The sequence below is a fragment of the Drosophila albomicans genome, chromosome X (genome assembly GCF_009650485.2).
Source record: "Drosophila albomicans strain 15112-1751.03 chromosome X, ASM965048v2, whole genome shotgun sequence".
Taxonomy (NCBI): Eukaryota; Metazoa; Arthropoda; class Insecta; order Diptera; family Drosophilidae; genus Drosophila; species Drosophila albomicans.
This window is the reverse complement of record NC_047627.2, coordinates 26562835-26590037: the sequence shown is the minus strand read 5'-3', so window position 1 is coordinate 26590037 and position 27203 is coordinate 26562835. Positions and strand designations below refer to the sequence as shown.

Genomic DNA, 27203 nt, shown 5'->3' with positions numbered 1-27203 from the left:
AAAAGAACTAAACGATTAGGATGATAATATTATAACCAATATATAACCATTACCCCTTTACTGGTACTCAATGAATCTCTTAACGTTCTCTCTCGCAGAGTCATCTGTTCTTTGTGATGGAATATCTAAATGGCGGAGATCTCATGTTCCACATCCAGGAGAGCGGACGTTTCTCCGAGGAGCGTGCACGTTTTTATGGCGCCGAAATCATATCTGGCCTCAAGTTTTTGCACAAGAAGGGCATTATCTACAGGTCAGTTAACTGTATTTAAAAATCGAAAAAAAAATATATATATATTAATGCCAATTCATCTCAAAACAGGGATCTCAAATTGGACAATGTATTGCTGGACTATGAGGGTCATGTGCGTATTGCTGATTTTGGCATGTGCAAATTGCAAATCTATTTGGATAAGACGGCCGATAGTTTTTGCGGCACACCCGATTACATGGCGCCCGAAATCATCAAGGTAACAAGGCACACTTAATACTATCGATAACAGTAATCGCATTGCATACATTTATCGAACAGGGTGAGAAATACAATCAGAATGTGGATTGGTGGTCATTCGGTGTGCTGCTCTACGAAATGCTAATCGGACAATCGCCATTCAGTGGCTGCGATGAGGACGAACTCTTCTGGTCGATCTGCAATGAAATTCCATGGTTCCCCGTCTATATATCCGCCGAAGCAACTGGCATACTCAAGGGCGTAAGTTGATATCGATGAATCGATAAAAGATTAAACATTTCAAATGAACACTTTCTCTGTTGACTGCAGCTGCTGGAGAAGGATTACACGAAGCGCATTGGATCACAGTATAGTCCGGCTGGCGATATTGCCGATCATATATTCTTCCGGCCCATCGAATGGAATCTGCTCGAGAAGCGGCAAATTGAGCCGCCCTTTAAGCCCCAAGTGGTAAGTGCAAATATGTTTATTATGTAGTTGAGTTCCACATATATTTAATCTTGGTTATGTGGTTGAATACAGAAACATCCATTGGATACGCAATATTTCGATCGTGTGTTTACTCGAGAGCGTGTCCGTCTCACGCCCATCGATAAAGAAATACTCGCTTCCATGGATCAGAAGCAGTTCCATGGCTTTACCTACACAAATCCGCACATCACCCTGGACTAGAGGGTTAATAGAACTAGCAATTAAGAAGATGAAGAAGAAGAAGAAGATTAAGAACTTATCGTACTTAGTTAATAAATTAATACACTCTTATAACCCCAAACAAGAATTACTTCATAGAGCAACAGTATTTGTATATGTATGTATATATATCTATCTATCTTTCGATTATGATAATAATGATTATGTTTCTGTCGTAAGTGATGATACGAGTCTCATTTAGCTCGTTATTTATTTATTAATTAGGTTTACTTAAGTGTCACAATTGTTAAATTTCCTAGCCAACTAACAATACTCTTAATCGAGAGAGAGAGAGTCTGAGAATTCTTCTCACATCACTTTTTTTTTTTGGTTGGCTTCGAATACGTTTATAATGCTAGTCATCTTAGTTAATACTCGGTAAATCTCGAAATAAGATAACTTTTATTATATATCTCTCTGTACATATATCACATTAATACTTACTATCGATTAATTTTTTTTTTTTTTGCAATTGGGTCTAAATTAGTTATACAAGCTCTAAACCAAAGTCTACATATGTAATCGTATGTGTATGCTAAATAATTTTAAAATAAAATGCTATAAAAATCTACGCATTTATGTTTTTATTAAGGTATCATAAAAGTCAGGTAAGGATATCATTTGATTTTCCCAATCTTATCATATAATATTTAATGTTAATTTATTTGGTCAACTTTTCGGTATTTCAATGGAAGTATTATATTATAGTAAATGTAAGTATTATAGATTATGAGATACGAAAAAAGATTGCTTTTTAGCTTTGACATTTATTCTTATAAGTCAGAAATTCAAAACTATTCTATACAGATCTATTAACAATACCTTATTGAACTGCAACAGAAAGCTGAATGCTATGATATAATGGAAGATTGATCACGAGGACACACTACGACAGTCAAAAGCTACCTGCTGTGGATAACTTGAAAGAACTATTAACAATGTCTTATTGAACTGCAATAGAAAGCTAAATGCTATGACCGACTGAATGAAAGATCAAGAGGACTCACGACTACAGTCAAAAGTTGCCTGCTATAAATAACTTGAAAGAACTATATAGATATGGGACACTTGACGACACTCAAAAGCTGCGTGCTGTGAATAACTTCAAAACTATGCTGTACAAATTAATGAACAATATCTTATTGAAGTGCAACAGAAAGCTGAATGCTATGACTTAGTGGAAGAGAGATCACGAGGACTTACGATGACATCCAAAAGCTGTTTGCTGTGAAAAAACTGAATGATTTATAGTCAAGCGATTCGATGAAGTATTTTTGAAAGATAAAGGCGCAGCGAGTGCGAGCGTCGTTGAAGCGGCGCAGTGAAACCTCATTAAGACCGGCTTGAAATGACATTCTGAATGGGCCTACAAAGAGTTATATGAGCTAGACGGTTATTTTTGTTGTGTTGACACACATATAATTAAGCAATTAACTGAGATGCTGACAGACTGACAGAATGAAGAGGCCGTTAGAAATGATAATCTTAAATGGAAATGGGTTTCTCGAAAAGTTATGTGACAGTGCAAAGAGAGTGAGAGAGAGAGGAGGGGGAATGACCTGAGTGAGATCCACAATTGGAGATCGAGTTGGACTTTTGAAGTTCAGTGGAGCAAAAGTGGAGTAGTGAGTGTGTGTTCTCTCTGTTGTGGTGAAAATTCGATTCATTGTGCAACATTTTCGCTTTTCCGTTCCGTTTGTTCAATTTGCATAAACTATTGTTAAGCCGGCATTTTCATGCTAATGAGACTTGTTCGTAGATGGTCAATGGCCACAGTCGCAGTCACAGTCGCAGTGACACACTAACAATTAACCATTTTCAGCGAGAGTGGCTCTCGACTGTGGTTCAACTCCCCAGCTGGAATTGGAATTGAAGTCGGAGTTGGAGTTGGAGCTGTGCTTGTGGATGTGGATGTGAATGTGAATGTGGACAGTAGCAGCGAGCATTTATGACCGCAATAATGACCCCCAACTAGTTGTGAACCAGTTTAATGCCGAGGTCGGGGTCGGAGTCGGGGTTACTTCCAGCAAACCAGCAAACAACAATAGCTCCGACTACGACTACGACTGCAACTGTGAGCTAGCGGGGCAGTGGAACACTGTTTGGGGATAGGGCGCATTAGCATTAAAAAGAATTATTCTAGTTAAGTGTAGCATAAATCATTTATTAACCAACAAACAAACAAACGCGCTTGGCCATAAAAAGTTAGAAGAAATTAAATGTTACAGTCATTGGCAACAACAACAACAGCAACAACAACGGACAATCGGACAAAACAAACAAGAGCAACGAGACAACAATAAACACCGCAGTTATATTTTTATTTTCATTTCAAAGCGCAGAGCGTTTAGTGTGCACAGTGGTCCAATGCTTAGGTGTTAAGCGTTGTAAATTCCAACTCGCGTGTTGTAAATTCCAAGCAGTTAAATTTAATATTCCAGTTCTGCGGCTCATTTTGTGACACGTGAAAGTGAATGTTATTCTTTGGTCATTCATAATATGCATATCAAACTTAATTTATTCTTTACCAGTTTATTTTTTTACTTTTACTTTGCCAAATGTCAACGCAGATTTTTGGCGACAACTCACAGTTCTTTACAATTCACAATACGTAAGTCATAAATCAAAAATGGTTTAAAATCAATTTAAAAGGCAATGCATAAATTATGAACAAAAATTTGATAACACAAATGAAATCATTTTTATTGCCCATACATATTGATAAAATATTCAAACAAATTCAAAATCAAGCGGAAAAACAAAAGTTTTATAAAAAATATGAACTTTATAGCAATTTTTTAGTATGATTTACTTAAATTCGTTAAGATATTTAAACTGAAATGTATTTGAAATAATTTTTAAAACATTTTTTAAAACAATCTAAACAAGTGGCAGAAAAAATGATAAGAAATGTGCTAAGATCCTTAGCATAAAAGTTTAAAGTCCATAAAAAATTCGATTATATGTATATTATTCAAAATATTATGAATATTGACTATATTATCAAATATTGTGTGTTCTAAATTTTGTAAACATAAAATCTATTTTATTATTTGGAATGTTATTATGAATGTACACACATTCTAATCATTCTACAAACCATATATTTATAGTTTAGTATAATTCCATATTATTATTATATATTGAATATGATTATAGTTTATTATTAGGTTTAAAGTTCTTTAAAAGTAGAAATATAAATAACATTTTATTATTTGGAATACAGTCTACAAACTATATATTACATACATGTATGAATTTCAAATTTCTATTTATAATATATTTTAATTTATTATTGTATTGAAGTTTTCTCAATACTAGAAATATAGATTCCATATTCTATATTTGGAATATATATAGCCTACAAACTATAAATATATAAATCCCAAATTATTATTTTACGTATATTATTGCATGTAAAATTTAGCAAAAGTTGAAATATAAATTCTATTCTATTACTTTCAATATACACATGTGACATAATATATACTATATATAATATTTAGTATTATTTTTATATATCTTATTGTGAGGCTAAAATGTAAGTAATAGTATATATATAGCATATACTTTATATACTATTTATTTAGTACATATATTTATAGTATTTTTAGTATTTTTTGATTTTCAATTTAGTACGAAGTATAGTATACAACATATATTATACTTTTAGTATTATTTGTATGATATCTTATTGTGCAACTAAAAAGTACCGTTTCAAGCAGTTGGAACCACTGTGCAGCGGATCATTTCGAAAAGCGTGCGTCGAAATTTTCTCTAATTAATTCATTTGTAACCGCGCTGTGTGTGTGGCGTCTCCACCTGTCCGTGTGTGTGTGTGTGTGTGTGTGTGTGTGTGTGTGTGTGTGTGTGTGTGTGTGTGTGTGCGCTCTGCTCTCGGCCAAGTCGGTCTGTGGCAGAGTGCGTCGCTCGGCCAAAGTCAGTTGGTGCAATACGGGCCTAGAATGAGCTGCTCCACGACAGCGACAGCTCCAAAAGCCTCAGGAACTTGAAAAGAATTTGTTAGTTGTTTTTTTTTGTACACCTCGTTAAACAATTTTTTTGATGGTGACTGCAACAAGTGGCAAATTGAATTGAAAAGTGTTTTGAATTCGAGTGAAGATGCTGTGGCCAAGTGCATGAGGATTATGATGCAGTTGCTCTTAGTGTTGTGCATGCTGTTGGCGTTGGGGCAACCACAGCAGCTGCTGCGTCGCAACATCATCAAGGTGCGCGCCAGCGGCTTTCTGCCCTTCGAATCGGATCTGCTGCTGCCGCTGGGCATACTCCGTCAACTGCAGGCTCAGGATCGCGCCTCTCGCCTGCTTCCATCGCCTCAACAACAGCTCTATCGCAAGTCCAAGCCAAAGCAGAAGCCACCCAAGCCGAAGGTGAAGCAACAGGTGCGCTTAGAGCGAGCCAAGGCGAATGCAGGGGGGGCGGGTGTGCAGATGTACAATCTGATCGATGACGATGGCGAGCTGCTGCTCAATCTGCGTGTGCACAACGAGATGAGTCACATTGATCAGCATCTGGATGCGGCGCCGCAGAGCAGCAATCATCGATTCGAGGAGGCGGAATTGGCCACGCCTTGGCGTCCCTCAAAGTGGCGACCGACAGCGCGGCCGCCGTTGACGCTGACGCTGACGTCGTCGTCGCCGCGGCCGCTGCCCCTGCATCAGTATCTCAGCAGCAACAGCCTGGAGCAATCGCAACAACAATCGTTATCGTTATCGCAGCTGCAGTCGGCGACGCCGACGCCGACGACGACGCAGCAGCAGCAGCGACGCGTGTTTGGCGGCAGACAAGATTGGCGCAGCTATCAGTAAAGCTCAGTTTTAATTTACGTTATTTTAATTTATTTTTTTTATACATTTACATTTTAACTGTCAACTCACACACTCACACACAACACAGGCACTTAGCACACACACACACACACACACACACACAAATGAATCAAATACAAAAAAAAGAAGAAAAAAAATACCAATTTACATAACCTTAATCGATGGAAATCGAAAGTGGGTGGAAAATGCAAAACGAAAAGAAAAACATGCCATTAATGATAATCCATAATGAAGCATAAGATAAACATGCATCTTTAATCAGCGCTCGATGCACATCATTAATTAATTATGCTGAAAATGTGGGAAACTAATTCAAATGCTCCGACTGCGAGCGAATTTATCGTTATTTGATTGGTCTAAGCGGCTTCTGTGCGCAGACATGCGTCATTAGTCATGTGCTAGACATGGCATTATTATCTTTTGTAATATCGAAACGGTTAGAGAGATTATGAATCGATTACTTAACATTCGAGTGGTGAATCTTTATCTTTGCCAGATAAATGAGTGATGGCTCTTAAAGCGATCAACTTTCGAGATATGACATGAATCAGTTAGACTAATCGACTAATTTGTATTTTCTTTTATCAGTTATAATATATCATTTAGGTAAACACAGATAACTTTATGATAATAATGATAATCGACTGATTTTGTGTTTTCATGTAGGTAAGAAAAGATTACTTTATGATGATAATGAAAAAGAAATCACATTTTAAATTTTAAAAATTTCTGCAATACATATAACTTGTCTAAGGGACGCAATTTGTTGTATGTAATGCACACTATTTAGTTATTTAAGGTTATGTCTGCAAATAAGTAAGGTTATGTTGAACAACCTTAAGCAATTTATTTCCCGTAATTATTCTTAATAATCAGCTACAGCATTAACAATTTCTTTGAGGAAATACTGCATCCAGTCAATATTAACCAATTTTATTAATTGAGGTTATGTATACTAATAAGTAAGGTTATGTTAAGTAACCTTAAGCAACAAGACATGAACTTATTTCTCATATCTATTCTTAGTAATAAGTTATTACCATTAATAACTTGATAAAATCCAGCTTCTAGTAAGTATTAACCAACATATATTATTTGAGGTTGTGTATGCCAATAAGTGAGGTTATGTTGAGCAACCTTAAGCAACAAGACAAGTCATAAAACATGAACATATTTCTCATATTTAATTAAATACATGATAAAATCCAGCTCCTAGTCAATTTTACCCAAAATATATAATTTGAGGTTATGTATACCAATAAGTAAGGTTATGTTAGACAACCCTAAGCAATGGCAAAGTTTTAAAAATCTTCTCAGCCCAAATTGATCTCCACATCAAAAATAATGATAAATCATAAGTTTTTGGTAAATTTTATAGTATATTTTCAACAGAAAAAAAATAGTGTTGAGCTTAGACAACTAATGGGAATTATGAGGACAAAAAAAAATTATGTAATTACTCTTAAAACTATTCAACAAAGGGGAAGAGGTGACAGTTATGACACAGTTCATCACAGGGCAACAACGCCTTGGAAAGGCATTTACTTCCAGGCACCCGATGGAGGCAAGTATCCGGGAGCTGGAGCGGACACAACTGGAGGCAGGTATTCGTTGTGCACGGCAATGGGAGCTGGAGCAGCCTCCTCGTGGATGACCTTGACGGTCTTCACCTCCTGATGACCACCGCCATGGGAGAAACCACCGCCGTGGGAGAAACCTCCAGCGTAGCCGCCGCCGCCTCCAAGAGCATGACCCTCCTCATGAATGACCTTGATGGTCTTGACTTCCTGGTGAGCGCTGCCGTGTCCTCCGCCGTGGGAGAAGCCGCCGCCATGGGAGAAACCTCCAGCGTAGCCGCCGCCGCCTCCAAGAGCATGACCCTCCTCATGAATCACCTTCACGGTCTTGACTTCCTGATGACCACCATGACTGCCGCCATGGGAGAAACCGCCGCCGTGGGAGAAGCCACCAGCATAACCACCGCCGCCGCCCAGAGCATGACCCTCCTCATGGATTACCTTGACTGTCTTGATCTCCTGGTGTCCGCCATGGCCAAAGTCGTGTCCACCGCCATGGGAGAAGCCACCAGAGTAGCCGCCAGCGCCTCCACCGCCGCCAAGAGCATGACCTTCCTCATGGATCACCTTGATGGTCTTGACTTCCTGGTGAGCACCGCCGTGTCCACCACCGTGAGAGAAACCACCGCCATGGGAGAAGCCACCAGCGTAACCGCCGCCGCCGCCAAGAGCGTGTCCTTCTTCGTGGATGACCTTGACAGTCTTGACCTCCTGGTGACCACCGAAACCGCCGTGTCCACCGTGACTGCCGCCATGACCACCGCCATGAGCATATCCGTGAGCAGCAGGAGCTTCCTGGTGGATAACTTTGATGGTCTTCACCTCCTGGTGACCGCCGCTGCTGAAGCCGTGTCCATGACCACCGCCATGTCCGTGACCGTGTCCGTGATAGGCAGCTGGTGCCTCTTGGTGGATGACTTTGATGGTCTTGACCTCCTGGTGGCCACCATGACCATGTCCGCCATGTCCACCATGGCCGCCGTGTCCACCGCCAAAGCCGCCGCCGCCAATCTGAGCGGTACCCTCATGGATGACCTTAACGGTGCGCACTTCGGTGTGGCCACCGCCTCCGCCGCCAGAACCGATGCCATAGCTGTAACCACCGCCGCCTCCTCCGCCGCCGCCACCGCTAATGATGCCAGCCGAGCTGGTGGCAACAAGTGCAGCAAACAGACAGACAAAGATCTGTTCCAGAGATGAAGAGGAGTTAAGGAATTAGCTCAGGGAAAAGAGAGTTTCCAACGGACAACGAACTCACCTTCATTGCTGGAAGTTTCTTGCTTAGGGGGGACGAAATCTGTGGAACTTCACGTAGCTGAAGAACGAAACCGCTGAGGCAACTGATGACCAACTCGATGCGACCGCTCGCTTTTATAAGCCCGCTTAAGCTCCGCGCATGATTATGCAGCGCTCTTCGGTTCGCTTAGGTTTCGGTTTCGGTTAAGGTCTTCAGGGGCCTTGCCCAATGCCCCCTTAAACACTGAGCATTTTGTTGTTGGCTTTCGCCTTTGCCTTTGCCTTCGTGTTCGTCATTCGCGTTTGCTTTCGTCATCGATCGAACGGTCAAGCGATCGACGATCCGCAAGCCCCCAAGCGGAGATGAATGTCCGAACTTAAGCAACTGGGGAGGGGGGGAGCAAAGAGAGCAGTGGGTGTACCGAATAAATGAGTTAAAAATTTAAATTAGGCGCGAAACCCGTTGAGCAGATTGAGGTCGTCGCCATAGAAGTCGCAATCGGAGTTGCGAGTCAAAGTCTAGTTGGGTCACAACTCCTGACCTGACCTGATCCGTAAAGCTTTCTATGACCTCATTCAAGTAATGATCCCTTTGACAGCTTTTGCGAGCTTTTTCAGCACATTCTAAAAGCTTGTTAGCTCATTAGCATTTGCATTAAAATGCGGCTAACAATTTATGTATATGTTTTAATCTCCAAAAAGAAATGTTGCTGCCAAATAAGCAACAACAAAAAAACCCCGAAAGTAATAAACACACATCGAATAGCTTTGTAACATTTTGTTTTTTTTTTTTTGCATCTACTTTTTTATTGTTATATTTTTTATATTGGAGCTCTCGCTGTGATCTGTTATTGTTGTTGTTGTCGTCGTCTTTTCTAGTTTTGTGGATTGACCAACGCGATCTTCGATTGTGTAAAAGTTGTTTGCAAATTTATGTTTTAAATAGGCATTGAAAAACGAAACTGAAACTGCGTCAGCTAAAAAGAAAAAAATCCAATTAACAACATTTCCTACATATGTATATAGCATATTAATTTAAATAACATCACAATATCTAATTGCGTTTTCATTGACTCAATCAATCAGCAAATGTGGGAAACATGCACAACAACATTCACACTCAAGATCCATTCATAATTTAATGCGATAATTAATTAGCAAAACTGCGCTAAACGCTCGTTGTCTCATATTTGGACCCCAATTAACCCAAGTTGAGTGAACTAAACTGAAACCGTCGATGGAGCTTAAAGAACTGATTGATCTAGCTAAAGGAAAGAATTTACTGAATTTGTTATATAGTGGAAATCAAACTGTGACTTGGTAAAAATATCTTTATACTGTTTATAGCCAATGAAACCTCTAATGTATGTATTTTTTATACTTTTTATACTTCTTTTACAGATGCAGCACTATTATATCTTCTCCTTGGCCTTCTGGAATGTAACCTTCAGATACTGTAACACATTTAAATCTAATAGAAACCCTAAACAATCTTAGGCAACAGCTTGTTATGTTAAATAAGTCAAAGTTGCTATATATATTTAAGATATTCATTAAAATATTTATGTTTTCTATTTAGCTAAATTTTGAGATGCATCAAATGTTTCCTATGCACTTCATAAAATAAGTGGTAATGTTCATTCTTAAGCATATCAGTTGTATCAGATGTAAGAATCCTAATAACATTGCATATATCTACAAACTGTTTTTTCAAAAATGCTTAAATAAAAAAAAACAACAAACGAATTCTTTTTTATTTAGACTATTTTGAGTGAAATAGAATTGCGGCTAAGATTCCGCTCAACAACATTCTCTAGAAGCTCCCGCCACTAACGGCTAAAAAGAGCCACGTCAGCAGATGAAATACCAGGCGAACAGAAACCAGCAGCAAGCAGAAATCCAGCATGACGATTTAAATAACAGAATTAAATAAGACGATTTTAACAGAGCCCCAAAGTATGCTACACAAACTTTAACATTTTTTGGGCGCCATTTTCAAAATGAATGTTACTTTCTACATTTCTGCTTGTTGCTGGTCTCTGTTGGCCTGGTATTTCACCCGCTGACGTGGCACTTTTAGACCGCTCGTCGAGGTTTTGAGTACCGCCCACTTAAAGCAGCCGCGAATTGCTAAAAAGTGCTATGTCAGCAGGTGAAATACCAGGCGAACATAAATCAGCAGCAAGCAGATGTATAGAAATTTTCTTTAATATTTAGTAGCGCCATCTATCGTGCGATGTCGACGACGACGATTTGAATAATCATGCAAAAATTACCAAGAAATTCAAAATTTATATGTAACTCGGCTATTTGAAGGACGATCGAGATGTCCTTTGGCACACGAATAGTCCTTATTCTGCAGAAGACGAATATGCATTTCGATCCTTGAATGTCCTTTTGGTTTCCGAGTCATTAGGACTTTTTTATACAGAGAAAATAGGTAATAACTCGGCAATGTCCTTGCATATCCTGACGGGTCCTGTGTCAAATGAGTTATATTAATCACCTCTATCAACTGGCCGAAGGACATCCTAATCGTCCTTGTAGTTTCTGAGATATCCTTAAATTTGTGTTTTAGGTTCGTTTCTTCGGATCCTTGGATGAACCTTTATTTTGTTGATGCCAATCGATACAGTTTGCCCTTACGATCATAGCAATATATATCCTTTGGAAATCCGACAGGATATGGCCGAGATATATAGCAAAATGTAAAAAATAAAATAACATTTAATTTTTTGAAGCATACTTTAGGGCTCTATTAATTAACATCAGTCATTGCGAGATCACACGATAGATGGCGCTACTAAATAATCAAGAAAATTTCTGTACATCTGCTTGCTGCTGATTTATGTTCGCCTGGTATTTCACCTGCTGACTTGACACTTTTTGAGCCATTCGCGGCTGCTTTAAGTGGGTGGTATTCAAAACCACCACGAGCTGTCTAAAAGTGCCACGTCAGCGGGTGAAATACCAGGCCAACAGAGACCAGCAACAAGCAGAAATGCAGAAAGTAACATTAAGCTAAATTTTAAATTGGCCAACAGAATGTTAAATTTTATGTAGCATACTTTGGGGCTCTGTTAAAATCACCTTTAATTCTTTTATTTAAATCTTCATGACTTTACATGCTGGATTTCTGCTTGCTGCTGGTTTCTGTTCGCCTGGTATTTCATCTGCTGACGCGGCACTTTTCGACCATTCTTGGAGGTTTTGAAATGCCGCTTAAAGCAGCCGTGAATGGCTCAAAAAGTGTCAAGTCAGCAGGTGAAATACTAGGCGAACATAAGTCAGCAGCAAGCAAAAATACAGAAAATCGCTTGCTTACTTAGTAGCGCCCAATAAAAAGAGAAGAGTTTTGTATATTGTAACGTATTTATTCAAGTAAACTCATATATCTAGGATATGATTAGTAGTATTGTAAGAAGCTATGACAATTCATTCGTCTGTAGCTTTAGTTTTAATATGCATATAGAATGTAAACTACATAATATTCTATTTCTTCGGATGTGCCAAGGACGCAGGGACTTTTAATGCCATCAGAGTACAGAGAAGAATGAGCTTTGAATAGTTTTTCGGATGTTCGCAGGACGGAGGACGCAGGATGTTCAAATGTCATCTGGATTTAGAGAAGAAAAAGCCTTTAATAGTCATGGAAGCGCAGCATCTATTAAGGGAAGACAATAGCAAAAATAAAAGTTTGTCAAAGATTGAAATTATTTTAATTAATAATTAATAAGCTTACCATATGCTAGATTTTGGGGAGCAGGATAATAGACGACAATCAGCAGATAACAAAGGAAATAGCCTGCAACATAGAAGGAATGACATTATAAAATGCAATCAATAAGGAATTTATAAATTTATTTACCTTAAGAGTTAATCAGCCATCAGTTAACCCGAAGATGAGCAAAGAACTAGGAAACGGGCAGAACCATAATCGCTTCCTCTGCCACTTTGATCTGAAATATACAAAGAGTATTTTATTAATATTCAACGCTTACCTCAAATGAATCTCTTTCGCTTAGAAATCTGCATCCGGAATCTGTCCACTTTCGGTTGATTTCACAAAGTCAAACTATGTTGAAATGGGTTTTTTTGATTAATAGCAACTCTCGTTTGGCTGGTCATATAACACGGGTTCCATTATTCCATGTATATAATCCCTCTATTTCTACATATAGCTTTCACTTTTTTAGGTACTGAAATAGAACGAGACAGTTGGATGGCAAGACAAAGACAAAGACAGCATGTATACAGTTTAGTTTTAGTTGTTTTCCATGTTTTATCATCATCATCATCATCATCACGATCAGTATCCAGTATCAGTATCAGTATCGGTATTATAATTATTATTATTAGTATCAACTTATCAAATCGTTCGCATTTAATTACATTTTTTGTTTTATGAATATTCCTTGATTGTTAACAAACAAATTCATAGAAATAAAAAGAGAGAAGGAATAAACAAAATAAAGAGATGACAATGTATAATAAAAAAAAAAAATAATAAAATAATAATAAAAAATAAGAATACCTCGTATAAGTATATCAGCGTATTAAATATTAGAGTTATACAAATATAATAATAATATAATAATATTAACAACATTATAGTAATGCGATTGTAAATGTAGTGATCATGTTAAATGTTAAAAAAAAATATATATATATTATGTTTATGTTTTTATGTATAGCGTATATGTATCGTAGATGTGTGTTTAGCAATTACACTTTAGTTTCTTCTCTTATCTCTTTGCTTTTAGGATGTAAAAAAATATAACCATTCAAGTTAATAAATATTGTAATGCTGATGACAAAATTTCGAATTTCTTTGTTTTGTTTTGTTTTGTTTTTGGAAATACTCGCGCTCTAGTTTTGATGTGTGTTTGAGTGGTGAGTGTGTGGGTGTGTGTGTGTGTTGGCTTAAGATTAAATAAGTAAAGTAGGTATTAGATTTAGGCGTAGGCTGGTTCCACAAGAAACGTTGTCCTCGATTGACCGCCTACAAGCCGGCAATCACGCGATCGCACAACTATTGCGACTGTTGCTTGTGGGCGTCTTGCAGCGATTCCGACTCTTTGAGTTTTGCGTTAAAGAGTTGTAGCACTGTGACGTTGTCAGCGCATATGACTTGAGGGTCGATTTCACAGAGGGCGGCAGGTGCAACGAATCAATGGCATAAACGCTTGTCCGGCGCACAATCGTTCGACAGCAGAGCTCCTGCAGCGACAGCACTGTAAAACACAAAATGCGAAAATACATTAGTATTATTACAATTAATCTCATCATGCTTAAATCAAATGAATCATTGAAGTGAATGTTTCATTATTGGAGTGCAAATAAATTGATGCTTTAAGGTAATCCCAGCAGTATTGTGAGGCTTGACATAGCTTCCCTAAAGTCTAGCTCAGCTATAAGCACTTCGACAAGTCAAATATTGGTTTACCCTTGTTGCTGCGCCAGATGTGCTCCATACCATTGCGATGCAGCGCCATGCGTGCCAATTCGCAAAAGGATTCGCGTATGTTGAAGTCGCAGAGTGGCGATATCTCGAAGCAGGACATGTTGTTGCGTGAGGCATACGTTTCCGCCTGTTTGGCAGCCACCTGACGCTTGTACGCCAAGTGTAGACGATTCCCCACCAGCACCTTCGGTATGCCAGGTGCATGCTGCATAAATAATTGGTGTGTGGGAAACAATTAAGAAACGTATATAAAAATAATTTTATAATTCACTCTCAGACTCACCTCCTCGACCTCTTTCAGCCAGCGATCGATGCCATCGAAGCTCCATTTGTTTGTGATGTCGTACACCAGAATGATGCCCTGTGCACCGCGAGAATACGAGCGTATTATGGTGCAGAAACGCCCCTGGCCGGATGTATCCCATATCTGTAGCTTGACCCGTTTACCCTCGAGCAGTATCGTTGTTGTTTTATACGCTACCGTTTGCAGTATGTGCGATGTGCAGTCTGTTGTGATTAATGAAATATATATTTATAATATATATAATTATGTCTGAGTAATATGCGACTTACCATTGCCATTGCAGAAGGGACTCTCGGTGGATGGATCCTCCAAATTGGAGAGTATCTCATGCTTGCCCACATCGCTGTCCCCAACGAGCAGAACTTTCAGCAAGTAGTCGTAGTCTTTTGTCATCGTTCTCATGTGGCTTTCCCTATCTCCTCCTCCTTCTCCTCCCCGTCCACCTTCGCCTCCTCGTCGTCGTCGTCGTTGTTGTCGTTGTCGTCGTTGTCGGCGTCGTCGTAGTCGTCAACCTGCTGCAATGACAACCCAAAAAAACAAAGACAACATTAATAACCGAGAAAAATCAAAAGCAGGTTAGTTACAATTTTGAACGAGGCCCAAGAATGCGAGCTCAAGTTCTCTAACCGGTATATAAATGTATGTGTAGACAGAGACAACAACAGACAGTGAGTGAGAGTGGGAAGGAGTGGAAGGGATTGGCAAGGGGGGAGGGGAGGGGCAGATAAGCGCAAAACTAAATAAACTGCAAGGTGCCAAAGTCGAACCGGCAATTTTTGTAATGTGGGCAGAATAATATTTATCTAGTGACTCATACAACAGCACACACACACATACACACACTCTCGTACACACACTTGCTATGCAAAAATGGGCGTGTGAATATGCCAAAAATGAAATAGTTGGGGAAACGGGAAAACGAAGACAAGATTATCAAACTGACAATTTCTACATTTCGCCGGTTCATCAATGAATAGTATTGCTGCAATAGTTGCAAGCACCTTCCTATATATTCACATATATGTACATGGCTGATCAGTCATTTGGGTGTGTTTTGTTTTGCACGGCATATGAGGCGACAAGAACAACAACAACGAGGGCAACACAACAGATTCACACACACAAACACATACGCATACTCTCGCAAACACACGCACACAAACAATGAGCAATTTTATACAAAAACAGTGACGCCTGACACTCACACACGGCAAAATATTCCCTTTGATGCGTATTAGACGACGGCAGCGAGCAACTTATTGTTAAGGCGCAACAGTTGCATTTTAATATTTGCAAATTCGCGAAAAAATTACGTCGAAATTTCACAGCAAAAAAAACGACACACAATTTATTTTACCAAATACGCATATGCACATGCGATAGAGGTGGTAAAAACATCGATGACACGCCACATACTAATGCATCGATTATTTTGGACAATATTTTTTCGCAATTCGATATGGATGCCAATCGATGAATTTTTTCTCCCAGTATATTGTTTAACTGAAAAGGAAAGTGTCCATCTACCATATTATTTTAAGCAATTACAAAAGTTGTTTATACAATTTTGCATTTTTCAATACGAGAAGAATGATTTTCAAGTGTCAGCAAATATACCAAAAAAAAAAAAAAAAAATACAGCAGAAAGTGGAGATTACTTTTTGCTATCGATGGATAGAGTAACAAAAGATATCGATGAGTCCGCGGTTATTGTCCAACACCAGTTAGATGGTATATTTTGAAATTCGACTTCTGGTCACGCGAACTGCGTCGTTATTGTTATCAAACGACAATAACAAACAAAAATAAATAACAATGTTTAACTACTTTCAACTGCAGGATGAGTTACTGCAAAACGAAAATATCAACTGCAACAGCAGTAGACAACTGGATCACCGAAAGCAGCGTTGCAGATTTATAATCGCCTGTGTGTTGCTCATTTGCTTTATCATGTTTCCTCTTTGTTTACTCACGATTAATCAGCAGCGACGCCAGCATCAACAAAGCGAACAGCAACAGCAAGAACAACGCCTGGTTTGTTATTACTCCGCTTCTGATCGCATCCAGCTAAATCTGCTCGATGTGCCCGGCGATCTCTGCACGCACATCAACATTGGCGCTGCCGAGCTCAACAATTGCACAGTGACTTTGTCGCCACGCTTGGAGCAAGTGCTTCAAAATGAGACGCATCTCTATAAGGCTGCTAATCCGCATGTGAAGCTGCTGCTGTGGATTGGTGGTGCTGATAGCGGACATCAGTTTGCCGTGATGGTGGGCAACCATGCACAACGCAAGCAATTTCTACGCTCCCTCAAGGCGATCATGCAAAAGTATCGCAGCCTCGATGGCATCGATCTGGACTGGGAATTCCCCAGTGCCTATGCCAATGAACGCATGCACTTCAGCCAGCTGCTACACGAGATACGCATGGAGTGGACACGAGAGAAGCGCGATGATAATCTGCTGAGCTTGGCGGTGGCTGCGCCTGAGGGGATCGCCTTCTATGCCTACGACATCCGGGAGATTAATCTCTATGTGGACTATGTAAACCTGATGACATACGATTTTCATTTCTATCGCGAGGATATGCCATTCACTGGACTGAATGCACCACTCGCTGCACGCCCCCAGGAGAAGTCCATCATGGGCACCTTCAACATCAACTACACGGCGCATTGGTGGCTCAAAAATGGTCTCGAACCGCATCGTCTAGTCATTGGGCTGCCCACCTACGGACACTCCTTCACGTAAGCATTGAAATCTTTTATCCAGCAACTACTTCATCGTCTCTCTTCGTGTTCTCCGCAGTTTGGTGAATCCGTTCAACACTCGCATCGGTGCTCCAGCATCGGGTTATGGCAAATGTGGTCAGCTGGGCTTCACCACGCTTTCGGAGACTTGCGCCTGTGCCGATGGCTACTTGAAGCCCATCTACACCTTCGACAACGACACCTGCTCGCCTTATTTGAGCTCATTGGGTGAATGGATCTCGTATGAGAGCAAGTCGAGCTTCGTGTGCAAAGTCAACTTTATCAAATCACTTAAGGTGGGCGGTCTGATGATCTTCTCGCTCAACTCGGACGATCTGAGCAACACCTGTGGCTACAACCCAAAGAGCAGTGGCAAACCTGTCTTTCCTCTGATCGAAGCAGCCAAAGAAATTCTCATGGCCGAGAAGCTGGAGCAACAGAAGCGGGAAGCATCTTGGGAATTGGAATGGGTGCCATAACAGTAATTACCTCCAAATGAAAGTATTTTACCTACACAAATTTACCCTATTTAGTAAGCGTGTTTAGTAGCATAATGTTAGACCAAATGAAATGGGCTGTATTAAAGAAATGTAAGACTTACACAGTGGGATTTTTCCCACTTTTTGCTTTTATTTTACGATCGATTCTCAAGCGAACACACTAATTCAGCTGATCGGACGATCTTGAGTGCGTGAGTTAGAGCAGTTCAGCAAATCAGGTATCAATTGCCGCCGCAAGAGGGCGCTGCTATGCAGAACAATATCGCAGATCGAATTAATGTTCATATTGTATTTGTAATTTCTTTTATATTTTTATATTCATTTTTAATGCGTTTAGTTTTATTTGGTATATATTTTTTCGTTTAAAATAAATTATTTATAATTGATGTGTTTTTCACTTGAATTATTTATGTATGTTAACAAAATATTTTCTTTCAGAGGTCCACTTATATTTCCAATTCCAGCGATATAGGCTTCTCTTCTTCTCTTAATTAGCAAAGATCAAGCAAGACTTTCGATCATATCTGATAGCACATTTTAACAACTTTTTTATCGTCACTAATTTTAATATCCGACATTGTGAGTTATATACTATTTTGACTATATCGATATTACGTTGACCTTGTACCGCAAACAATTTTCATTTCATTTCTGTTTTTACAATATCAATTCGCGATTTTTCTATAGTTGTTTTTTGTTTTCATTTTTATATATCGTTTTTTTTTTTGTTTTTTTTTTAATTTATAAGTATAAATAAAATTATCACAATCGATCAATATATGCATAATATAACTAGAAATTTCAACACGCAAATAATAGTTACTTGGATGTTTTGTGTATGACGATTAAACATGGATAATTCATAGGGGAGCGAGGACGTACAGAGAGGCAGGGAAATTTTACTGGAAAATGTGTGTTTGTGTGTGATCTGATTAAGCAAAGGAATGAAGAGAGAAGACACAGACAACTGTTTAGCCAGAAACAAATACAAATCAATGCTTGTTAGTTGCGTCTCCGACATGGCAACGATGGCAATCAGAGGTGCTTGGGAGTCCGCTGTAGATTTGGTGGCGGCGCCGCGAGTAGCTCATCGATTTGAAGCTTATACGCCTGCTTCAGCTCGACCAGATCCAACTCCAATTCCTCGGTACGTTCCACCTTCTCGCCATACATTTGCAGCAAGGCATCGTAGCGATGCTGCAGATCCTCGTAGCCCTTCTCCATGGCCTCATAACTGACGACGCGTTCCTTCAGCTGCAACGAAGAGTTTGGGATTAAACTTGCATCATAATATAGTTGATAGACGAACCGTTTCCAATTCGATGGTTAGGTTAGAGATCTCGCCATCGAGCACACCGCGCTCCGCCTGCAGACGCGACAATTCCCACTGCAGATGCGTGAGCTCGCCATCGCGTTGCTTCAGCAGCGCCTGCAGATGCTCCAGCGTTGTGGTATTGCCGGCCAAGAAGCTCAGATGCACACCCTGTATCATTCCCGACGGCTGCCGTCCACTATTCGAGGCGCACTCCAGGTCATCCTAAAAATAAGACAGCACAAAGTTAACAACATGGTTCGTATATAAATGCAACTGTTTGGCTTACGCCCTGCCAATCGATAATGCCGCCCAGCGCCTCCTCTGTGGAGCCGCTGTCATCGACCAGGCTGAGTGGAGGTGAAGCATGCAGCTGCTGTTGCTGCTGCTTGAGGCAGCGACTCTCGGCCAGCTCGCTGCTGGCTTTAACCGCCTCCACGGTCAGCTCGCTGTTGGGCTGGAAGGCACGCTGCTGATGCTGCAGCTGCTGTTTGCGCTGCAGCTCCGATTCCGACTCCAGCTGCTGGCACTGCTCCAACAGTGTGTCGAGCTTCTGTTGGCGCTGTTGCAGCTGCTCCTGCAATGCGGCCACTTGACTGCAAAGTGGAACAATTACGAATCGGAATAACATTTATTTTCTCTACGCTCTCTCACCTCTGGTAGTCGCTCTCCTTGAGACTGGCGTCGAGTTCCTGCTGACGCAGCGTTATCTTGGCGCTCTCCGATTGCATCAGCGCATTGGCCAGCTTCTCCTCGAGCAGGGCGCAACGTGTGCGCAACAGCTCCTGCTTCTCGTGCTGCACAGATTCCAGCTGCTGCAAGGAACGCAACTGTGCCTGCGAATCCTCCAGCTTCTGCAGCAGCTGCTGCTCATCTTTGCTCCAACTGGCGTTGCGTTGATTTAGCGTCTTTTGCAGCGATTCAATCTGCCGTATTAACGGCGTTGTGGACACACTCAGCTCTTGGGTGCTCGACTCGGCACGCGACTCGGCGGCCTCCAAGCGACGCAACAGCTCACGATTCTCCTCGCGCAGCTGCTGCTCCCGCTTGGCCATGTTGTGCTCGGTCAAACGCAACTTCTCGCGCATGTCGCTCAACTGCTGCACATACTCCTGATTCTCGGCCTGTATCTGATGCTGTTCGTGTCGCTGACGCTGCTGCAAATCGCCCTTGACGCCATCGAAGCTTGCCTGCAGCGCGGCCAGCTTCGATTGCAAATCCTCGTTGCGACTGCGACACTCGGCATTTTCTTCGTCGACGCGTCGCTTCTCGTTTGTCATCCGATTGACAGCCTCGATTTGGCTGCGTTCCATCTCCTCTTTGGCGGCCAGCGATTTCTTCAAACGCTCCGATTCGCTCGACAGCAACGAGATCTGTTCGCCGTTCTTCTTGAGCAGCGTGTCCGATGTCTTCTCTTTGGCACGCAGCTTCTTGATGATGTTCGACTGCTGCAATATCTCCTTGGACAGCTTCTCGCCCTCTGACTGCAGGCCCGCAATCATCTCATTGCACTCGGTCAGCTCATCTCTGGGTATCTTGTTGAGCAGCTCGTCCTTCAGGCTCTTGATCTGTATGCGCAATGCATCGCGTTCCCTTATGCTACCCTGGAACTTCTTCTCCAGCGCCGACAGCCGTTGCACCGCCTCATTGGCTTCCGTGCTCTCGGCGCTGTGCTTCGCCGCCTCCACGTGGGCGCAAAGCTGCTGATTGCGCTCGAGCAGCTCGGCATTTTGTCGCTCCGATTGAAGTAGTCGCTGTTCGCGTGCCTCAATCACCTGATTGAGTTCGCTAATGCGATGCACCAGCTTGTCCAGCTCCGACTGCGAATCCGACTCGGACAGCAGCGAGATCTCCGACGGTTCGCGATGATGCCCCTTGCCTTTGACACCTGGATGAGCGTGCAACGCATGAAGCGCCTGCGGTTGCTTCATCGCGCCGCACAGCTCCTTGAACTTTTGCGGACTGGTGCGTGTTGTGGTGCTGTTCGTGCTTGAATCGCCGCCGTTGGGATTCGAGATGATCTCAATATCTGATGACGTCGACGAATAGCTTTGATCCACCATTTCTGTCGCTTTGCTGCTGATGCTTGCCGCTGGCTGCGGACTCTTATGGCTCAGCTGCAGCTGTATGTCCTCGAAGCTTTGCGTGGAGTCCGAATCGGCGCCAGCACCTGATCCCGACACGTTGGCAGCCGTCTGCGTATCGCTAAAGACCAGCGCTTTCATGGTCTTTGTAGAATCTGCAAAGAGAGAAGGAATTATGACTGCCTTGTTGTAAAAAACAAAAAGCCATGGTCACTTGCCATTTAGATGTAACGAATGATCGTCCTGTTCCAAGTTAATAGCCTGTCCATCATCATCTTCATCATCCTCTTCCGCATTGTCGGACGACGTCTCATTGCTGGCTATGATCACAATGCTGTCAGGCAGCGAGGGCTCCGTGTCCGGTGACATTTGCAGCTCCATTTCGCTGGCTGTACTCGGCGCTGTGATCAGCTCCAGTGATGATTCCGAGTTTCGCATACAGCCACCAACACTTTGCGACGAGGGCGTGGTGGGCGATGGCGATGACAACAGATCAACAGAATCTGATGTGGCAGACTGGCGTTTTTTATTGGCATACAAAGTGTCTGTGGTGGCATCGCTGGCACTCGCTCTGGGCGGAATTGTTACCATCTCGTTGGCATGCGGATTATCATAGAACGTTGCTCCCTCGATGGCTGACGTAGCCATCGATGACGATGCTGCGGTCGCCGTTGCTGCTGCTGTTGATGCTGCAGCTGTGGTTGACGCTGCACTGTTGTTGTTGCTCCCGCTGCCAGAGGAGCCACCGCTTCCCCCTGCACCGCTAGCAACGTTGCTATCCGCTGTTGGTGTTGTTGCTGTTGCCTTGCTGTCATCATCCTGAATATCGAGCGCCTCAATTAAAACGGTGCGAGCTTTTTCAAACCAACTCATGCCGCTTGCTTGCTTCCTTGCTTGTCTTGCAAATAAATGCGCTGTTCTTTTACAAACACAAACACATAATTAAAGAGTAATCTCTTTTTCTTTTTATTATTTTGTAGCTTGTTGGCAGCATCTACGCATATCGTATCGATATCTTCTTCGATATCTGGATATCGATGTTCACCAGCTGCCACTCGGCACTCTTATTGTTTACGCAGCTTTTTTTAAAGCAAACACGTTGCACTGCACTGTAAATTTTTTGTTTATAATAATAAATTTAACTTGCGAGAGCGACAGGTGAATTTTGGACTTGTTCTTTGTTTTGTCAACAACTATTACCATCCATGCTCAAACTATTGAGCTTGATATGCACGTCATGGGTTATCGAGTCGACTTTGCACACCAATCGACTTTGCAGACAGTGTATCGATGTATCAGCATTTTGGCATTTTGCAACACCCACAACACAATTGCGATAAACTTGTGATTTTGTGGTGGTCGGCCAATAAATTGTGGTGGTCAAAAAAGCAAAGCAAAGAGTACACATAAAACGAAAACGGAGGAGATGTTAAAAATAAAATAGAGCAAAACGGAAACATTCATTTAAATTGCGAGTGGTAATCAAGCGGATTAAGCATAGTTATAGTCCACAACTATTTTGGCTTTCGGTATAATAATAAACTACGCACCGACAACGGCAACGACGACGAAACCAACACCAACAACAACCCGACACCGACGACCGACCGACCGTCCGATTAACGCCCTCTCTTTCTCTCTCTCTCTCTGTCCCCCAAACGCTCCGCGCACTTTTGGCACCCGCTTACACACACACACACATACATACGCGTGTTCGCACATTCACACATAGAACAATCATCATCATCATCAGCAGCAGCAACAAAAACATCACTATCATCATCATCACCATCGTCGTCGTCATCGTCATCAGCAGCACAGAGGCAAAGGCGCAAGGCACACAAACACTCTCAAACTTATCTATACACCGCATTTATCAACGCCGCCCGTCGCCGCTACTGCTGCTGACCCGTCGACCCTCCCCCGCCACCGCCTCCGCCTCCTCCACCACTTCCATTTCCACTTCCTTTTGCACCTCCCCCAATTCGTAACACCAACTTTGTTTGCTATTGTTGTCTGCTGCTTGCTGCTTGCCTGTCATTTGTTTTGTTTCCTTAAATGTGAACGCACATACACATACACAACACTCGCACACACACACACACGCACGCACGAGCGAACAAAGAACAACAACAAGAAGAAGAACAAGAACAAGGCGTAATAAGAAAGCATAAAGCAAATATACGTATTTGGCTACAAAACGAAGTGAGAGACAGACAACAAACCAAGCAAGCAAAAGGAGACGAAACAGAGACAAACAAACAGACAGAAGTCCGCGACGTGATTGAACAAATAACCGAAGAGTGGTGGCAACGCAACAACAGCAACAGTAGCAGCAACTGAAGACAACAGACAATAAGAAGAAGAAGAAGAACAAAGTGCAATCATTAATTAATCAAAGATCAGTGAACCGCAAGGGCCAGAGAGGAGAGGGGCAGAGGCCGTGTGAGAAAGAGATTCAAACTCTATGGGTCAAAAGGCAAGCACACCTGCGACCAGCGGCCAGCAGAGCCCACGCTCCCGAACATTCTCCAGCAGCTCAACGGGTGCCACACACACGACAGCAGCATCGCTGGCTGCTGCAACAGCGGACACATCGGCGACAACAGGTGGAGGAGCTGCGGTTGGCAACCGCGGTGTCGGCGATGCCGGTCAAGGCTTTAATCTGCTGCGCACATTGCCCGGCCTCCAAGTGTATCACCATCAGCAACAGCAGCAGCAGCAGCAGTTGCAGCTGCAGCAACAACAGCAGCAGCACAACAATCAGCAGAACTCCACGTCCATAGACAGGCAACGTGCTCGCAGTCTCAGCTCAGTGCCAGACATCCAACAGCAGCAGCAGCAGCATCAACAGCAGCAGCAGCAGCAACAACAATTGCTGCAGCAGCAACAGCAACAGGGATCAACAACGTATCCGCACACACATCCCGCCGTCTCAGTTTCGGTGTCAGCGAATTCCAATTCCAGTTTCCCGGCGGCTGGCAACAACAACCGATCGCTGGCGACCACACAAAGTCTGATGCAGCGTCAGGCACTCAATCACTCCATACGCGTAAGTGTTCCATATTCGCATCTGATCCACATCCATCACAACCTCTGTTGCTTTTAGGACATGTCTATGACGGGCGCCAACATCATTGAGAGCATCACGCTCGCCTCGTCCACAACATCGGCGAATGGCATTGGACGTGTTTACACAGCGACATCGCTTCCATCGCACATTTGGTCCTTTAATGGTAATAAACAACTTTCAATATTCGATTCAATTTGAATACAAATATTTCTGTTCAACGCAGGCATCAAGTGTCCCGTGTGTAATAAGTTCGTTTTGCCAGACGATATTGAATGCCATTTAGTTATGTGCCTAACGAAACCACGACTCTCCTATAACGGTAGCGATAACATTTCATATTGTTTACACATCGTTTATAATGAATTTAATTGAATTATCTATCTCACAGAGGACACTTTGATGGACGCCAAGGGCGAATGCGTCATTTGTCTTGAAGACTTGAGTCCAGGTGATACAATTGCTCGATTGCCATGTCTCTGCATCTACCACAAAAGGTGAGCTACGCATATCATCTACCATAAATGTATGCACTACTATAATCAATATAATTGTTATTCTAGCTGCATCGATCGTTGGTTTGAGGTGAATCGCTCATGTCCCGAGCATCCAGGAGATTAGTAACAATCTTATTAGGTAATAGAAATGCGAATGGAAATGGTTCGAATGATAAAAACTAAATGCATAATAATTAAGCAGTATATATGTAAATCTATCTATCTATATATATGTATATAGTATTTGGTGCCATTTGACACACTTGTGCATATTGCATTTGTATTGAGCGTGTGCTCGTTAAGTCTCGTTTAAAGCTCAAGTGGACTGTGCGTAGATGCGCGTTCAGTTAAACCATAATCACAGCTGGACTATATAGACATATATATGTGTGTGTGTGTACATGAACTGATCTAACTATAGACAGCTGTGGTTGTGAATGAATCTGAGACAATTGATTAAAATGAACGTTTTTATACAATTGCAGGCTAGCGCAAGGAGAGGCCAATAACATTTCTATGAGAAATGAGAAACAGAAGGAAACGGGTATGAAAGAGAGAGAGGAGAGCTGGATTTCGAGAGACAGAGAGAGAGAGAAGTAGAGAAGAGAGGCTGCGACAACCCGAGTTTTGGATCGAGGAATCGATCGTTTTGACCTACCGACTGTTGATGCTATCCCAAAACAAAGAAAACACACACAAATCAATTGAAACAAATTAATTAAATTAAAACAAACAAACAAACAAAAAAGAGAAACGAAACCAACCAACCCACAAAAAAAAAAGATGAGAAAAGTTAAAAGTTAAATGATGACAAGGAAAGAAAGATGTTGAGGATGAGGATGATGGAGGAATGAATAGATGAATAAATGATTGTAAAGCGAAGCAACCAACCAACCAACAAAAGAATGTCAACCAATGTGATGTTAAATTTTATATTTTGTACTATGGATATGATGTAATGATGTAATTGTAATGTAATGTATATGTATGTATGTATTTATTATTTTAAACGAAAACTAAAATAGGATAAACACAAAACAACAACAACAACCGCAACTATATAAAACAAATTACAAAGGAAACACATACACACACACACCGACACACATATATACACTATAAATAATTTATGCTTAATTAGAGACGAAAACTATAACAACAACAAAAAGCAAAGCAACCAAAAACAAATACCACAAAAAAAAACAACAACAACAATGGCAAGAGGTGGAGCGCGTAAACTTAAATAACAAATTTGTAAACCTTATGTATGTATAATTTAATAATTGTTTTTCCTCCCTTTTTGTTTTGTTCTGTTTTTGCTATTTTTGTTTGTGTGTTTATCCGCTTGACCCTTGCGTCTTCAATAAGTTATTGCTAGTGTTATATTTGATTATTATTATTATTTTTTTTTATATAAAGAATCCCTCTTTTAATTTGTTATAAATGTATTCTGTTTGTGTATTTGTTAATTCGACAAGAACAACAATAAGAAAAGAAGAATACCACAAAAAAACAAAACTATATTCAATTCTGTCATGTGAAAATTCTGGTCAAACGAATGCTTAAGGCAATATTCATTAAATGTAATTTTTCAATTTTCAATTGGCTCAAAATAAACAATTTGGGGAGTTCCTGTCCTAGACGCCAAAGGATCCCCCAAAAATAAATGAAAGCCGCAAAATAAACAACAAGAACTTTATAATTGTATTCATAAAAAGAATAATTATTATTAATGATAACTATAATTTAGTTGCATATTATGATTTTGTTAATACTTTATTAACTTTTCCTAAGCAGCAGCTGCTCTGGGCGCAAAATCAGCTCGTGTGTTTTTTTTTTTTGTATGTAAATGATATAAATAAATATAATAATAAATATATATGTATACTTTAATATATTGTACATATATAAAACACACACATATATAAATATGTAATTGTATAACTATAACTATAGCGTTAGCGTTCCATAAAGCTGACATTAACGTTAACTGAAAACGAAACTGAATTTCCCCCATCTCCAATCTCCCTTCACCCTCCTCTCTCCTCCTCCCTTGACACCCTTCAAACACATCCATAGCGAAAATTATCATTTCTATTCTTAACTGTTTGTAAGATACATTGATAATACTTCCACAGAAAACAATGACGAACGCGGAAAACCTCTCCCAAAAAAAAAAACAAACGTTAATGTTAACTTGCAACAAATACCTAACAAAACAACAACAACAACAAACAAACAAAATAAAACACCACAAAAAATCGAATTGATGAAGAAGAAAATATGCAAAATGAGCATTAATTAGCTGGTAATAAGTATGTCTTGATCCTATTAAGAACATTTCAAAACTTTTTACACCCTATCCAAGCGAAAAAACAAAACCAAAAACAACAAAAA

The 27203-nt window shown here is 41.0% G+C and overlaps 7 protein-coding genes across 11 annotated transcripts in view; 4 read left to right on the top strand and 3 right to left on the bottom strand.

The window, feature by feature from the left end:
• Positions 1–1718, top strand: part of LOC117572191 (putative protein kinase C delta type homolog) — a 33143-nt gene extending 31425 nt beyond the window's left edge. For all 4 annotated transcript variants that reach the window (XM_034254873.2, XM_052001956.1, XM_052001951.1 and 1 more), the window contains 5 exons: positions 99–253; positions 323–470; positions 533–712; positions 782–922; positions 995–1718. In XM_034254873.2, coding sequence (XP_034110764.1) covers positions 99–253; positions 323–470; positions 533–712; positions 782–922; positions 995–1144 — 774 coding nt within the window. In that variant the 3' untranslated portion in view covers positions 1145–1718. The remainder of the gene's footprint in view (positions 1–98; positions 254–322; positions 471–532; positions 713–781; positions 923–994) is intronic.
• Positions 1719–4995: 3277 nt separating this feature from the next.
• Positions 4996–6004, top strand: LOC117565943 (uncharacterized). Its single transcript, XM_034245333.2, has one exon. The coding sequence runs from the start codon at positions 5302–5304 to the stop codon at positions 5989–5991; it is 690 nt and encodes a 229-aa protein (XP_034101224.2). The 5' UTR covers positions 4996–5301; the 3' UTR covers positions 5992–6004.
• Positions 6005–7427: 1423 nt separating this feature from the next.
• LOC117565989 (uncharacterized) lies at positions 7428–9047 on the bottom strand. Its single transcript, XM_052003564.1, has 2 exons — positions 8848–9047; positions 7428–8774 (listed from the first exon to the last, which is right to left on the bottom strand). Exons 1-2 carry the CDS (start codon positions 8851–8853, stop codon positions 7554–7556), a joined length of 1227 nt encoding a protein of 408 aa, XP_051859524.1. The 5' UTR covers positions 8854–9047; the 3' UTR covers positions 7428–7553.
• A 4065-nt stretch (positions 9048–13112) lies between these two features.
• On the bottom strand, positions 13113–15991 carry LOC117577612 (ras-related protein Rab-40C). 2 transcript variants are annotated; one of them, XM_034262462.2, is made up of 5 exons: positions 15799–15991; positions 14863–15108; positions 14573–14796; positions 14272–14494; positions 13113–14059 (listed from the first exon to the last, which is right to left on the bottom strand). In XM_034262462.2, exons 2-5 carry the CDS (start codon positions 14993–14995, stop codon positions 13842–13844), a joined length of 798 nt encoding a protein of 265 aa, XP_034118353.1. In that variant the 5' UTR covers positions 14996–15108; positions 15799–15991; the 3' UTR covers positions 13113–13841. The 2 variants fall into 2 exon arrangements, with proteins under 2 accessions (XP_034118353.1, XP_034118354.1); XM_034262463.2 differs by having other exon boundaries at positions 14863–15105.
• A 283-nt stretch (positions 15992–16274) lies between these two features.
• On the top strand, positions 16275–18127 carry LOC117568564 (chitinase-3-like protein 2). The gene is made up of 2 exons (XM_034249331.2): positions 16275–17340; positions 17402–18127. Exons 1-2 carry the CDS (start codon positions 16409–16411, stop codon positions 17820–17822), a joined length of 1353 nt encoding a protein of 450 aa, XP_034105222.1. The 5' UTR covers positions 16275–16408; the 3' UTR covers positions 17823–18127.
• Positions 18128–18606: 479 nt separating this feature from the next.
• On the bottom strand, positions 18607–22259 carry LOC117568484 (TATA element modulatory factor). Its single transcript, XM_034249212.2, has 5 exons — positions 21458–22259; positions 19810–21394; positions 19445–19751; positions 19153–19380; positions 18607–19097 (listed from the first exon to the last, which is right to left on the bottom strand). The coding sequence occupies exons 1-5, from the start codon at positions 22110–22112 to the stop codon at positions 18879–18881; spliced, it is 2994 nt and encodes a 997-aa protein (XP_034105103.1). The 5' UTR covers positions 22113–22259; the 3' UTR covers positions 18607–18878.
• Positions 22260–22624: 365 nt separating this feature from the next.
• On the top strand, positions 22625–26990 carry LOC117568630 (E3 ubiquitin-protein ligase znrf2). The gene is made up of 6 exons (XM_034249459.2): positions 22625–24291; positions 24349–24475; positions 24536–24631; positions 24701–24806; positions 24873–24945; positions 25292–26990. The coding sequence occupies exons 1-5, from the start codon at positions 23707–23709 to the stop codon at positions 24928–24930; spliced, it is 972 nt and encodes a 323-aa protein (XP_034105350.1). The 5' UTR covers positions 22625–23706; the 3' UTR covers positions 24931–24945; positions 25292–26990.
• Positions 26991–27203: the final 213 nt, after the last annotated feature.

Coding starts and splice junctions, on each gene's coding strand:
- LOC117565943 (XM_034245333.2), top strand. CDS start 5,302: ATGAGGATTATGATGCAGTTGCTCTTAGTGTTGTGCATGCTGTTGGCG.
- LOC117577612 (XM_034262462.2), bottom strand. CDS start 14,995: ATGAGAACGATGACAAAAGACTACGACTACTTGCTGAAAGTTCTGCTC. Junction 14,495..14,572: donor GGCTGAAAGAGGTCGAGGAG/GTGAGTCTGAGA, acceptor TTATTTATGCAG/CATGCACCTGGCATACCGAA. Junction 14,060..14,271: donor CATCTGGCGCAGCAACAAGG/GTAAACCAATAT, acceptor TGTGTTTTACAG/TGCTGTCGCTGCAGGAGCTC.
- LOC117568564 (XM_034249331.2), top strand. CDS start 16,409: ATGTTTAACTACTTTCAACTGCAGGATGAGTTACTGCAAAACGAAAAT. Junction 17,341..17,401: donor ACCTACGGACACTCCTTCAC/GTAAGCATTGAA, acceptor TGTTCTCCGCAG/TTTGGTGAATCCGTTCAACA.
- LOC117568484 (XM_034249212.2), bottom strand. CDS start 22,112: ATGAGTTGGTTTGAAAAAGCTCGCACCGTTTTAATTGAGGCGCTCGAT. Junction 21,395..21,457: donor TCATTCGTTACATCTAAATG/GCAAGTGACCAT, acceptor CTCTCTTTGCAG/ATTCTACAAAGACCATGAAA. Junction 19,752..19,809: donor AAGGAGAGCGACTACCAGAG/GTGAGAGAGCGT, acceptor TCCACTTTGCAG/TCAAGTGGCCGCATTGCAGG.
- LOC117568630 (XM_034249459.2), top strand. CDS start 23,707: ATGGGTCAAAAGGCAAGCACACCTGCGACCAGCGGCCAGCAGAGCCCA. Junction 24,476..24,535: donor GCACATTTGGTCCTTTAATG/GTAATAAACAAC, acceptor TGTTCAACGCAG/GCATCAAGTGTCCCGTGTGT. Junction 24,807..24,872: donor CTCTGCATCTACCACAAAAG/GTGAGCTACGCA, acceptor TTGTTATTCTAG/CTGCATCGATCGTTGGTTTG.